The sequence below is a fragment of the Anabrus simplex genome, chromosome 13 (genome assembly GCF_040414725.1).
Source record: "Anabrus simplex isolate iqAnaSimp1 chromosome 13, ASM4041472v1, whole genome shotgun sequence".
In the NCBI taxonomy this organism is placed as follows: Eukaryota; Metazoa; Arthropoda; class Insecta; order Orthoptera; family Tettigoniidae; genus Anabrus; species Anabrus simplex.
Window position 1 is genome coordinate 101,868,322 of NC_090277.1, and position 15,293 is coordinate 101,883,614.

The 15,293-nt window shown below is 40.3% G+C and overlaps 2 protein-coding genes across 4 annotated transcripts in view; one reads left to right on the forward strand and one right to left on the reverse strand.

Annotated features, from left to right (window-relative positions):
- The window catches only part of Acat2 (Acetyl-CoA acetyltransferase 2), a 72,518-nt gene extending 60,638 nt beyond the window's left edge, over nt 1–11,880 (reverse strand). The window contains exons 1-3 of the mRNA XM_067157531.2: nt 11,752–11,880; nt 244–365; nt 53–165 (exon numbers count right to left, since the gene is read on the reverse strand). Of these exons, the coding sequence (XP_067013632.2) occupies nt 53–165; nt 244–365; nt 11,752–11,800 (284 nt within the window). The 5' untranslated portion in view covers nt 11,801–11,880. The remainder of the gene's footprint in view (nt 1–52; nt 166–243; nt 366–11,751) is intronic.
- Nucleotides 11,881–11,924: 44 nt separating this feature from the next.
- The window catches only part of LOC136885088 (ensconsin), a 762,268-nt gene continuing 758,899 nt past the window's right edge, over nt 11,925–15,293 (forward strand). Inside the window, exon 1 of one of the 3 annotated variants that reach the window (XM_068230157.1) lies at nt 11,925–12,011. In XM_068230157.1, the coding sequence (XP_068086258.1) occupies nt 11,966–12,011 (46 nt within the window). In that variant the 5' untranslated portion in view covers nt 11,925–11,965. The remainder of the gene's footprint in view (nt 12,012–15,293) is intronic. The other 2 variants (XM_068230159.1, XM_068230158.1) reach the window with 2 other exon arrangements.

Here is a 15,293-nt window from a genome sequence, read left to right on the forward strand (position 1 = left end):
ATAATTTCCTCTACAGGAGAAGCAGCACGTTTTGCAATACCAACAAACTTACTTGAGTCCAGATCCACAGAGCATGCTGACGACATAAGCAGGAGCATCGTACGGGATATCAGCCTTCACCGCAGCCTGTCTTGCTGGATTCTGGCCTTGTCCTGCAATCAGGACCTGCAAGTAGTACAAGGAGCTTGACAGAAAAGACATAACACAAGACTTAAAAAAAATAGTGCTTTAATTGCTTCTCACCTGTCCCATGATCACTTCATCAACCTCACTGGGCTGCACTTTGGCCCTGGCCAAGGCTTCCTTGATGACAATAGTCCCCAATTCATGAGCCTTCAGTGATGATAACGCACCATTAAATGATCCTGTAACAAAAGTACATTATTATTATTATTATTTTATTATTATCATAATTTTTCTCTAAAGGAGAAGAAGCACCCTTTTGCTGCACATCCAATTTAAAACTGGGCAAAATATGGGGGATAATGCACAGATATTGTATTGCATATGACTTGACAGTGGAGGCAAATAAATTGAATTGGTGAAGACTTTCACGTACTTGGGAACTGAAGTGGTATAGCATACAAGACTGGATGCTGAGATTAGCAAAAGGATTCAAGCTGGAGGGTGTTTGTATCACAATGAATGAAAGTATGGGATACAGAAGTGTCACTGAAACCAAAAGAAATTACATATAGAGCAGGAACCTGGTTGATGAGAACCACATAGAGGTGGCAAAAATGAAATTCTTGTGAAGTATGGTGTGGTGGAGAAAACAAGAAGAGAAAGTGAGGAATGAAGAAATATGGAAAGAAGAATGGAAAAGTTAAATGATAAAATGGAGACCACTGGGTAACAGATAAGCTATTTCAATGTCATGTTTTAAAAAAAATCTTATAGGACTAATAACAAAACCTTTTGAATTCACAAAAAGTTGACAGTGAATATCATAGATCAGGTGTTTATATCTTGACCTGCCAGGAGTGTCAAAAGCAGTACATCGGACAATCAGGAAGAAGTTTAGAAATTCGATATAAAGAACACACGAATGCAATGAAACACAGAAGATATTCAGCAACAGGGTGGCGCACCAAATGTCATAAAATGAAAATGGTTTATAAAATGTGTCAATCTGGACTCAGAACTATGTCTTTTTGTGAACAGAAACCTTATTCTATGCATGATTCGACAGACAGCAGCACGTAACGCATGTGTACTGGCTTTCAGTTATACAGCATGGTGGACAAAGGGCGGTTGACGCATGAACGAAAGGTGACAATAGTGTAGTTTTATGTGGAAACGAAGAGGTTACAAAAAGGTTGTGTGTTCATTTCGGTACCCGGTGGGTTCCCTGCTGGCAGACGGTGTATAGACAGGCCAGCTGCTATTTCCAGAAACGCAATGATTTGTGCAAGATGAAGCTCGTCCACACATAGCAAATGTTGTTCTGGATTTTCTGCATGAACATTTCAGGTCTCATGTGATGTTCCATCCATATTCCGAACGTTCTTTTTCAGTGCAGCTCAATCTGGCCACTATGTAGCCCATATCTTAATTCATGTGACTTCTTCCTATAGGACATGTGACAAGAGTGATCACAAATATTTCAGTGAGTGTTGTAATGCCACATTTTATTAAATATTTTGTATATTAAATATTCTATAAACAATTTCCAGTTGATAACATTTTGCACTCCACCCTGTATGTGCAAACATACAGATAACAATCAGTTTTATGAATAAACAAAAAGACATGAAATTACTCCACACAGTTCAGAAAGGGAAAATTACATCACCTTGCAGAAACTGTTTATCTACTTGTCACAAAAAGGTAACAGTGACTTAAATTTGAATGAAATTTCGGCAGAAGAAAACTCATAGATTAAATTGGCAAAATCATATATGTTTACAAAAAAAAAAGGAAATTAAATAATAATGAATCTACGACATTTATCCCTATCAAGATTTAAAACACTCCTCCAGTGAGATTTAACACATTCACGCCCGAATTCGAGTTAATGCCTATAGTGCGTGTCCATACTCTGGACTGTATCCAAGTTAGTCCAGATAAGCAGAACCTTGAATTGTACCCGTTCCTAAGCTATTTGCTTTACGTCGCACCGACACAGATATGTCTTACAGCAACAATGGGATAGGAAAGGCCTAGGAATTGGAAAGAAGCAGTCGTGGCCTTAATTAAGGTACATCCCTTGCATTTGCCTGGTGTGAAAATGGGAAACCACGGAAAACCATCTTCAGGGCTGCCGACAGTGGGGCTCAAACCCACTATCTCCCGATTACTGGATACTGGCCGCACTTAAGCAACTGCAGCTATCAAGCTCGGTCCGTTCCTAAGCAGCTGAAGTTTATTTTTTTGTCACAAATGTGTGTGTGACAGACCCTTATGAATGCTTCTACCTGCTTGTGCTCACCAGAAACCACATGGCCTTGGAGATTTTCCCTTCTAATGCATTATTATTGTTTCTAAACGAAGGCTAGTGCTGGCCAAGCTAGCTGCGTAGTTGTTTTGTTATTGCACAAGGGTGTGTGTATAGTCACGTTCTGAAGTGTAACCAAGGCGCTTAGGGACAACATAAGTTTTGACGAAATTGCCGACATCCTATTCAATGAAGACTCAGGTGATGAACTAATTCCTGAACTAAGTGAAATTGACAGTGAGACAGTGAAGGAGATTCACCTGGACACTTAACTGAATGCACGGTACCTGAAGGTGTAACATTAGCTACTATACTTTCCAGAGATACTAGAGGACTTCTTTAAGGTAAGTGCAAACTTTTGTTTCCATATTTAGTTTAGAATTTATTGTGAAAATAATTTGTTGTTTGCTGTGCCACTAACAGCTGGAGTAGCTGGACCAGCCATTTAAATAGCCGCTCAGATGATTGGCGTGAATGTGTTAAGACGTCACCCATACCTGCACTACATTGATTGCCACAGCTGATTTGCACTTCGCAGCTATAGAAGAAAAAGTGCGTAGTTTTATCTGAGGGGACCATTTTAATAGTTTAAGATCTTAGAAGATGAGAAAAATAGACATTATATAATAGCTATATATTCAATTGTTTAAATAATGCTTCAATACTAATTATTTAAATTTTAATCAATATTAGCTCGCTGAAGAAGAGAATGATCTTTTCTTGAAACATGAACGATTAAATTATATATGAAGGGTGATGGCTAAAAATGATCATAGTCCCCTTTGGTCAAGAATTAATGTGCAGTGCCATCTAGTAGCTTAATTCAGATAGGATACATATATGATTCAGTTCAGCACAGAGTCCATAGTCGCACAGTTATAGAAAGAGAAAGATATTAGTAACGGGTAACAGTGATGAAAGTCCACACGCTGATGAGCAACAACCGATCAGGGTCCATATGCCTCCCCACTCCACTCCACCATTACAGCGGTTCAGTTCACACAGAACATAACCTACTTGCATCAGGCTAAGTATATAGTTGACAGAAGAACAATTTCGATAGTGTTAAAGTTGTATTCCCAATACAAGGACATTCGTATGTGGAGGGCAATAAAGATATGAGCCTTGAAAAGTCTTACACTGAGACAACAGATGACTGGAGGGATGTGCTTAGAAGCAGGTAGAACGAAACCTTTGCCTTTCAAAGTAGTAAACTGTGGTACTGAAGTAAACTTTCATAGCGCCTGACACTGTTGTACAAATCAAAATGCCTTATGCAAACAAGACAATCAGAATAGCATAAACTGACAAATATCAGTCGATGTTTATTTTACATATAAAAGTACTTAATTTGGAAGTTACAATAAAGCTGTTGTTTTTTCAAAGAGGAAGACAAAAAGAAAACTCTGGGCCCCACAGAACTAAAAAGGTTGTACACAGTAGATAATTGCCTATAAAATCTGCAAAGTTGAAGGACTTAGTACACCTGAAACAGTTTTTGGTCAATCCCAATGTTCAGCTGTTCTACCAAGCATTAATTCCAGACAATATTCTGAACGAAGACGAAAATGACATTGAGTTTGCAGACAATCCTCCTATAGATGACGGCGCCTAACCGGCAAGAAAAATTAACGTCCTGTATTTGCCCTTATAAAAATTGTGTTTTTCATTCCACAGTACATGTACGCTTATTTTTCTATATACTGTATCATGTGTATTAAAATAAGTTGCTCTATGTAATAAGTTTAATAACAGTATAAATTTTCCCTCACTAGTTTAAAGTAAGATAATTGACTTGACACCTTAAAAATGAAATTCTAGACAATTAACAAAATGTGACTGATCGTTTATAGCAGTAAACCTTCATATATTAAATACAGTCAAAACCGCTTATTGCGACATTGCTTTTAACGAATTATTGGATGTAACGGTGAAATCTAATGGTCCCGCCTAAATTCTATATAAATACTGTATTTAAAAAAACGCTTAGTACGACATATCGTATACAACAATGTATTTTGATTTTTCGGATATGTGTATTAGCTATTACAGCCAATGATGATTTTTGTTTATTACATATTTTGGGATTGGTGACAATGAATTGCTTATTACTGTAGATTTCAAATCAGTCTGTCAAATAGTCAAGGCAAGAATTGCCATGAAGATGTCGCAAAAGGAAAGTGTTTAATACTGAATAAAAGTCACACTTAATATGGAGATTAGAAAATGGAGATACGAATGCAGCTTCGCAAAGGAACTTGGTGTATCACATTGAATGATTTCTACAATTTAGAAGGACAGAGAGAAAAAACAGTCTCTTTTCGAAGAAATGTATTTAAAAATTCAAGGGGGCCATATCATCCGAGCATAAATAATATTGAAGAATCTTTACTTGGATCGTTTAAGCAGCAAAGAACAAAAATGTGATGATCAATAGCCAATTAAATTCCTCGCAGTCCTACTCCACTAATACTGTACTGTAAATACCCTACTATTTTGGTTTGGTTTCCTTTTTTGAAGTTTTAACTTAATTCTGTTAATTATACTTCTTTTCATAAGAGATTAATCCTGATGTAAACAAATAGGCGGAGCACCTTACCTTTGCACGTGGACGAAGACATACTTCACTGGAGAAGCAACCGTCGCACTCACTCGACTGTATGCGAGGTCGAAGAAAAGAAGTACACCACATTCATTTTATTTTATTACATTTAGAGAGTTTGGAAGAAGGAGGTATGAAGGCACAAGACACAAGGTGTGGTGTAATACAGAAAGTCTTCTCATAGTGGGGAAAGTCCCAAGCTGTACAGTGTGGAGATGAGGTTTTGTATCTTCCAGCAGTCAGTGAGTCAGTCAGTATTCATAGCGAGAGAATTGGAGCAAGAGGTAGGACCATCGCGTGTAGGGAAGCACGAAAGAGGAAGACCACTCAGAAGTGACCAAAGGCTGTGCATTGTGAATGTGAATAAATTAAGTGAACAGAATCCAGGTTTAGTCGTTTATTCAGAAGTTCAGATCTTCGCACTGTTGTCGTATGCGATGCGCAGCCCTGTATGTCTGAACACGAGACCCTGACGGGATGGAGGTCGGTACTACACGCTCAGCAAATCACAACTCTTTCTTCGGCAGAGACGTAGACATACCATGTTTACATCAAGATTAAACTCTTGTAAAAATTATTATAACCATGTAAATGAGCAGCATAAAACTTACAGATATGACATTGTCAGAAAAAAGAAAGAAAAACGGCTTGTGCGACTATCGGTTATAACAACTGTTGATTGGCGGTCTCTTCGGGGTTGTTATAACCGACTTCAGCTGCAGTTTTTTGAACAGTACTGACAATCGAATAAGAATGAAATAAAAAACTTTTGCACCTGATTGATACTTTTATTATTTAACCATAGGCTAAATTATGTCATTATAAACTGCAGTACATGTTTCAATTGCTTGGCAATCATCATCAGCTGCTTATCTTATAGCTTAGGCGAAAGAACATAAAACATTTGATAATTAAAATTTGTTGGCAAAGGACACTTAATGGTGAGGGAGGGTGGGAGTGGGGATGTTAAAAGAAGATACACAAATTGAAAAGCTATTTCTAAACTAAAAACTTCACCATTAAGTGTCCTTTACCAACAAATTTTAATTATCAAATGTTTTATGTTCTTTCGCCTAAGCTATAACATAAGCTGATGATGATTGCCAAGCAATTGAAACATGTACTGCAGTTTTTAATGACGTAATTTAGTCTAAGGTTAAATAATAAAAGTATCGATCAGGTGGAAAAGTTTTTTACTTAATTCTTATTTGATTGCAATATCGATACGGAATGAAGTGGATAGTATGTAATACAGTACTGACAAGGCGGACTCAGTGCAGTAAGACTGTCACAATAAGTAATCAATACAAACCACCATAGGCCATTTCTATGGTGAAGTTTATAGGTTCTAATCTATTTGAAGACAGCAATATATGAAGATTTGGAGACTGTCCTTGTCCTTTTGTGTTTCCATGTTTGTCCTTTGTACTCCTCTCCTATTATGTATATTGTTAGTTTTGTAATTTAGGCTGATGACAATTCAGAAATGTGTCGAAACCGGTCCTTTGAATAAAAACATGTTGTAAACACTATCCTGTACAACATACACTTTGTGTTGAAAAGGTGAAACTTTCACTGAAATTTAAACTTTTCTGTGTCGAGGTGTTAGCAAAGGGGCACGAGTTCGTCGTTGGCTGGTGAAGCCTATGCGGTACAGTTGCCTCCTTACAGTCCTGGCAGAAATGGATGCTTGACTCCCAACATTCAACTGGGCGGTGATTTGACTTACAGTAGCCCATCGAGCACCCAGTATGGTTCTGTGGAGGCGCCGTGGTGTCCGTTTGTTAAACACCCGTGGTCTTCCCGTGTAGAGGTTTATGCGAGTGGTAACAATCCCTCTTAGATATTGAAGATCCATCCTCGACACTGTTGACCTTGGAAACCCGAATTCCCGTGTAATCTCCGCAATGCGATGACCCATGCGCCAATGATCATCCCACGTTTAAAGTCGGTTAACTTGCGATGTGTTGCCATCTTAACGACAATGGTGTCTGCAACTGACTGCTCAGCTACGCCACAGCTAGTCGCAACACTCCGGGATCATACACGGCACATTTTCTAATGGGACACCCCTTCTCGTGACTTTTGGCCACTAGTGTATCTAAAGGTTAAACTGTATCTGGAAAAATGAATATGAGAGGAACTTTTGCAACACCATGCACTTTTCCATTATTCTTTTCTTTGAGCGATGTACAAATATAGTGTGTTGAAATGTGCAAGCTATGATTTACATTTTCTTGGATGGGAATGACAGAATTTCCAATAAGAAAAGTATTTGTATTTTGTATTTTTTTGTTTTTGTATCTGTAGGTATTATTATTATTGAACATAACAGGCGTTCAGCCCAGATACATGTCCACAATGAAAACAATTTACAAGAAAAGGAAAAACACGAGACTCCCTGGGCATGCCATGAGGTCCATCAGATACTCCGGAAACGTGACACTCCCTCGGGAGGATCACCACAGCAGTCATCCTCAGTCGCTACATGCAACGTCCATCGACCCCGCTGGATATTAAAAAATTTAAAAAAGTAAACTACCAACCTACTACTACTGCTGTCTGGGCATGTCATCATCCCTGGCAAGAAAAAGGCCACCCTCCCAATTGATGACATGACCAGTCCTATCCGTGGGGCCCAAAAGAAGCCCCCAACAACCCCTACCAGATGACAGCGCAGCTTTCTCACCATTCCATTTGTGGCCGCCTTGTGAGGCTGAAACCGCTTTTCTCCTGTACCCCGCCTCTCTCCTCCTCGTTCTTCATATATCTCTCTTTTACTTATATAGGGTAGGCAAATAAAAGTATAATCCCTATTATCCATTCAGTACAACATAACACATAATTCAATAAGTTTTACGCTTGATTTTGTGCAGTATTCTGGCGTTTTAAGACTTTCCCTGTTCGTTGAGTTTAAAATCTATCTCCAACCATTTTTATGCAAACGATCATGTTTCGCTTTGCAGTGGTGTTATGTGTTATACCTTCTTGATGTAACAGACTGCCCCTATAGTAGACATTTGCACAGTCCACTGCTAGCAAAAATAAAATTCTGTTCTTCCCACTGGCTCTCTGCAGAGAGATCTGGCAAAGCCCATTCTTTGTCATTAATTTATGTCACCATTTCGAACTCGGGTATCACCGCAGTGATCGAGTCTGACAGGCAGGGCTTCGCCTGCCGTTGACCATCACAGCCTGTGACGTAACCACAAAGTCACTGTGGCAGAATAACATGCTCATCACCTGCCCGCCCGCTTACAAGGCTGTATGCCTGCGGGACGAAATGCCAAGCATGAGCAACTTAGTTCTGGAAGGGCAAGGTATGTGGGAGAGAAAAAAAAAAAAGGAGGTCAGCAGTGGGTACACAGGGCTCAAAACAGTAAGGAAGTATTGGAGACCTACAGACTGGAACAAGGTTTATTAATCATTCTTCTGTTCAGGGAAGGAAACAGGCAAAGAGCCAACAACTAGACAATAAATACCCTTCAGCCACAGACAAAATCATTAGAGCAGAGACTAAGCTATCATAGAACCACAGCCAGAAGAGCTCTGCAAAGTTTTAGAGCCTACTCCAGAATGTTAGTAACACAAGGCAACACTATGTGGTGGACGCGAAGTGACTGTCCTATGTTTAATACTTAGGTTTCCACCAGTATCGCTGAGGTAAGTAGAGGTGAGTAGAATAGCACTGCTGCCAACTGTTAGTTGTATACTGCTAATAATAAAAGTTGGCATGCGACATTTCTTAGAGGGAGGTCCGTTTACTGCCTGCCGAGGCGGGATAAAGGGAGTGGCTGCGTGGTTGCCATGGAAACGAGGGTGGGGCGACTATGGTTGCCATGGAGATAAAACTTCAGGGCAGCTCGTCTTGCTGGGAGTTGCCAAACCTGTCACTGTCACTGATAAGAACCTGACTGTTTGTATAAGAGTGATCGCAAGTGGGATGACGCCGCCTGGCCAGGTAGTCTACAACAGATCACAGAGGTCAGAATGAAGGAGGGAACAAGTGAGCTGGAAGCGAGGGGTAAGAGCATGTAGAAAGGAATGCTGGAATGTGGCAACATCGTGAAATGGCACGTGCAGTGCTCCTCCCTCCAACCTTACCTGTCAGACGCCAACTTTAGTTAAGTCTAGTATAGGTTCGATAGGGCTGTACTTTTTCCTTGCTGTGCGGACAATATGTGCCGCGGCGAGAGAAAAGAACCTCTCGAAGGGAGTGTGGCCCCGTTCTCCTGACAGATTGGCCTGGATGTGCAAAAACATGTTAAAGCTAATAAATGACCTTTTTTTCTTGCCATAAGCCCCGAGATTAAAGGAGGGATTGAGAAAGTGTAAAGTTACCGTCCGATGTCACGACACCTTCAATCTTCGCGGGCCTCGTTAGTCTTTATTTTGCCGTGGTTGGTAACGTTGGCCAATACCCATGATCCTTGGCAGAAGCAATGGATAATGATGCCCGGAACACTACTTTAGGTTATACAAGTAAATATACTTCTAGGGGCTGGCGGATTAGTCCATGGTAAGTGTATATGAACACATCTCTCTTCCACAATCATTTTTAGGTGAGAATAACAGCATTTAAAGTAACAAATTCTGTAATAATCCTTGCACAGTAACCTCTGAATTTCTAACCATTGGGATGTGGGAGAAAAGACAAAAAAAAAAAAGGACAGGGTCAGTAGTGGGTACACAGGGCTCAACACAGTAAGGAAAGATCGGGGACCTGCAGACTGGAACAAGGTTATTAATCATTCTTCTGTTCAGGGAAGGAAATAGGCTCCCCAAAGTACATTTACAGTACTTATATAACCTAATAAATGTGCAATTGGATATGAAGTCATTCCCAGCAATCAAAGAAAATACACTCCGTTACCAACCAACACAGAATAAACACTGTCAAAGGCGGGGACTTGTTACACCGAATGCACTGCAGTCTCGATCTCGAGGCACTACCTACCCAACACTCAATGTGAATTGGACGGCACGGGACAGGCGAGGAGATCATATTGTCAACAACATCGCCTACAATCAACTTGTGCAATTCAACAAAGCCTGCCTTTCTTTTAAATCAATGCACTAAGCTAATTTAAATGTGGCATTAATCTTGCACAGTGCATGTATACACTCAATAATGTGTGCAATATTTCTACAATGTTGTTGTATTAAATCTGTGCAATCCACGGACATAGTGATGTATTAACCTGTGCAACATTTGAACGTTGTGATTCACACCATATTCATGTCAGTTTTAAGACTGAAGACTTAACTAGACGCTGTGTCGCACTATAAGATGCATAGACATTGTGTCTAATGGTTTTACTGTATCCTGACCATATTTTTAATAGTTTTTCTTTGTGACTGAAGAAGTCTTGAAAGCGGGACAAAACATGTAGGCTATCATTAATATATTTTAATGTAGCCTAGTATTATCAATAAAGAGGAGTTATGGTTTTGTAAACGTGGAACGTTTGATGTAAAGATTTCACAAGTTAATACTACAGTTATAACACTGAAGATATCCCCCACACTACCACTAGGTAGATCAGTCATCTCCTCAAGGCATGGAGCCAACTAGATCATACTTGAGTCTGGTATTAATTCAACTCTTTTTAATCTTTCGTGTCCACTGGTTGACACTTGTACTCTCCCAAACCAACCAACGGCATTTGGGTTCTGAAACTAGGAGAATCTTTACCTTCTCATGACCAAGTTTTCTTAATCTAATATGCTATATTATTTTATTGAGAAGTGAAAAGTGTTCTTTCAGCAATGGTACAGGCCTACAATTTTCCCTCAGTCAAGACCAGTACAGCCCACCAGCACGCCATTGTTCTCTTCTTCCTAGTCAGGTGGTGGTGATTATCGTTCTAAGAGGAGGTACAACTGGGCAACCATCCTCTATTAACACAAATCAGAGGAAATATGAAGAGGTCCAACAGTTCAAAGACTGAAGGTATCAGCAAAAGAAAGAAAATGGCCACGAAGGGCCAAAAATGAAAGACTCCCTAAGCCTCTCAAATCTAATACAGTCGGGTTCGGAAATGAACAAGAGTTGATCAAGGGAGGTCGGTAGGAAAGATGAAGGCAAGGAGCCTGAAAAAAGTAGAAGCAATGCCAGTATCAGCTAGAGGACCCGTGGTCGCCAACCTACACTTCCCAAGATGAAAGCACGTGGACTCCCTTTTCGTGGCCTTTTACGACAGGCAGGGAGCATGGTGGATGTAATCTACCTTTCCAATCTACAAGATCAACCCTGATAGTTTAGCTTGGCCTATACATTCTTTCTAACTTATTCCAAATATTCCTGAAGTCACTGGAGCCCCCTAGCTCATTTTTTTAAATTTTCTATGATGGTTTAACGTCGGATGACCGTCCTGATATCACATGACACAGATGACACTGGACATCAGCGTAAATTAGGGCGATCTTAAAGGCTACAGACCAACTGTACCCATTGGGCTTTATACCTCACACGTTCGAATATTACATTTTTAAAAAGCTGACACTGACAAGCACACCAGATATCATTTCATGGAAGTACGGATTCAATAAACATGAACATCCACAATAAACATAAGTAGGGTGGACATCAGACCATAAACGTCACGCCATCTTCTCAGAGGATCCTATTGGCATAGAACATAACCTACATTATACAAATATCACAGAGGAGATATAGCAACAGTACACACAAAACATCTATATATATTACCTATTGGTGTGCGAACAGCCGATACAATGACAGTGGTGTTGTCGCTCATATTTCCTGGAAATAAAAGAAAAAAATAATGGAAATCAAGAGCACGATAAGACTACGTAGCTCCCCTGGGATCACCTGCCGGAAATTGAACGTCGCTGCCGGTCGCTGGACATAAGTTCATTTGTTTTTTACCCAGAATGCCGTTCGGTGAGTGACTGGTGCTAAGATGGCTGAAACGAAGGAGATGAATACGGGGCTCCGGGAAAATTCAGGTAAACAGATGTTTTTGTGCTATTGGGCGTGGATTCAGTGATATTATGGATTTTGCCATTAATATTGTAGTATTTCTGTACTATTTGGAAGCCACCAGACTCGTCACTAAGTCATTTCATCCAGATCCTGAAAAGTACGTTCTTTGCACTTAATATTTTACCATAATGGGCATCGAAATTTAATGTTTTCTTCGTGCGCTGAAGTGTGTTATTGGAAGTGGAATTCATCTGTAGGTATGGTGTTAACCTGCGAACATATGGTGACAGCTACTTATTGTGTATTGTGGGAAATATATGCTCGAGTGTGTGTATAAGCGCATCATGATATGTTATAGTCGTGGCCTTGTTGGGCAGGGCAATCAAGATAGCGAGCGTATTGTCGGTGGCTCCTAAATTCCTAATCCTGAGATAAGATGCACAGTAAATATATACAGCATATGGTTGACTTTTCAGTGGTTTCTGTCAAAATTGTGTGTGGTCAGTAAATTTTATTTCGTCTCCCCTTCTACCGAGTACAGATGTGTTCATACGTACCTTGTTGCCTTTTCGTTAACTATGTCCCGAAAGAACAATTGATTTACTTTGGGAATTAAAAGACAATACCTAAATGACAATGCCATTCTTAGTTGTTAATGTTGAAAAATGCTTTTATTCCTTTTTTAACGTCTGATAAGTACTGTATACAAAACCAAGAATGATGTCGAGTTTACTATACCATCCACTGTGATGAATGTTGGTTGGAATTTGTGGTTTAGTGAGGAGTATGTCCAGTTTTGTTTAGTGTTCATTGACAGAATATACCCTTTAGTGATATTCGGGAGTGGATAATGTTTTTAAGACGCTTTGATAGCTGTTGCCGAATAAAATGTATGATTTTCAGAAGAAAACAAACATACTGTCATTAGAAGTGCACAGTAGGTCCATTTCTTGGGGGAAAAAAAACAAAAAGGCAAGTTTTGCAGGTGGAACATATATCATGCCAAAATGAATTTCAGTTACGTCCTACTTGACCGTTAACATTAGGTGTAGTAGTATCGTTAACACTTATGTATCACATGAGGGAGTATCTTAGAAGTTTCTTATTGATCACTGTCTCTCTCTTCCTTGGTTGCAATCTTTGAAGTCCTGTATTATAGTTAGCCTAATAAATTACGTAACAGGTAATATACACATTCCTGATCTTGAAGTCTGTGTGGAGATGGTGTTATCAACATCATGCCTCTATTGGTCTTTGCCATCCCAGATTTCCGTGGTACTCGTATGTAAAAAAAAAAAAAAAAAAAAAAAAAAAAGACAGAGTTGTAACTGGTTCATGATTGTGCGTTATTGTAGTGTGTGTGGCACTACTTGTATAGAGCTATCGGAATTGGGGTAGGTGATGAAGTGTTACTGTTATAAAATATAAAGAGGCTTCCAGTGTGATTCAAACAGAGAGAACATTGCTACTTCCTGGGTTCAGACCTCTGTGACTGCATCTGAAATTTGTGTGAATCAAAGCTTTGACAGAACCGGTTTTTCCAACATCCCATGCCGCCGCCGCCCCCCCCCCCCCCCCCCTCCCGTTTCATTCATTGCAGCAGCATCCAGAACGAACCTCCTTCGTGGGGCAGCAGATCCATCCGGCAGTCTGCTTTACTTTGACACTAGTTGGACCTTCGCATGAGGCGACGTTTCCCTGATTTCAGATGAAGCTTAGCATTATTATTATTATTATTATTATTATCATTAAACATTGAATGTATTCATATCAAGTGCAGACAATAGTGGTACAGTTATTTGTGGTCGTTGTTAATTTTCAAGATAGCGGGTTCGATACCTGCTCACTCCGGTAGTTTTTGAAGGTGTTCAGTTACTCTAGCCCCGTGTCGGTCTATTTACCAGCACGTACACAATCACGTGGGACAAAATGCCAACATCTCGGTATCTCCGAAAACCGTAAGAGAAGTTCATGGGACCGGGCGAGTTGGTCGTGCGGTTAGGAGCGCGCAGCTGTGAGCTCGCATCCGGGAGATAGTGGGTTCGAACCCCACTGTCGGCAGCCCTGAATATGGTTTTCCGTGGTTTCCCATTTTCACACCAGGCAAATGCTGGGGCTGTACCTTAATTAAGGCCACGGCCGCTTCCTTCCCATTTCTAGGCCTTTCCTGTCCCATCGTCGCCATAAGACCTATCTGTGTCGGTGCGACGTAAAACAAATAACAAAAAAAAATAGTGGGACGTAATGTTAACATTATTATTATTCATGATGTAATATTTTTAGGATTATGCCGTGTAATAAAGTATATAAGCACTCAGCGCGCGTTCCGAAAGGCACCGTGCCTTTCTTAATCTCGACGTATCAGTGGTTGCTATGATAAAGGGAGGACTTAAATGGTACTCTTTAAGATTTATTATTATTTACAATCTGCTTTACATCGCACCGACACAGGTAGGTCTTATGGCGACAATAGGATAGGAAAGGGCTAGGAGTGGGAAGGAAGCAGCCGTGGGGAGGTACAGCCCTAATATTTGCCTGGTGTGAAAATGGGAAACAGGGCTGCCGACAGTGGGGTTCGAACCCGCTGTCTCCCGAATGCAGGCTCTCACAGCAGCGCGCCCCTAACCGCACGACCAATTCGCGCGGTATTATTATTATTACGTTTCGGTGTGTTTCAACTGTAACAACTCCGCGTTTTTGTCAACCAGCACGTTAAAGAACTTAGCGGGATAAAAGTCAGACTCATCGGCGTCTGTCGAGACCGTTAGGAGTTAGAATGAACGTTAAACAATATTACGGTACTAGTGACAGTTATGCAAATGCAATATTTAATACTGTTTCCAGAAGAAGGGTATTGTGGCATGTCTACGATTGCAGTTTCATCCTCGTATTAGACTACTACTAAAAACTGTTGAAATGTCTGTCCTAGTCATTTAAAGAAATATCCGGCTCCATGAATGGTTAGCATGCTGGCCTTTGGTCGATTCCCGGCAGGGAACATTAATTGGTTAATTTCGCTGGCACGGGGGCTGGGTGTATGTGTCGTCTTCCTCATCACGCCGTGCAGGTCGCCTGCGAGTGTCAAATCAAAAGACCTGCTTCTGACGAGCCGAACTTGTCCTCGGCACTCCCGGCACTAAAAGCCATTTCATTTCATTTAAAGAAATCAGCCAAGGTAGTTGCATTTATTTATTTAGCGTATAATGAGTTGGAGTTGACACATCTATTATTACAAATCCACCTATCTCAAGTGTGCAATAAAATGACTGGTCCAAATCCAATTGGTAAAGCCACTAAATATATTC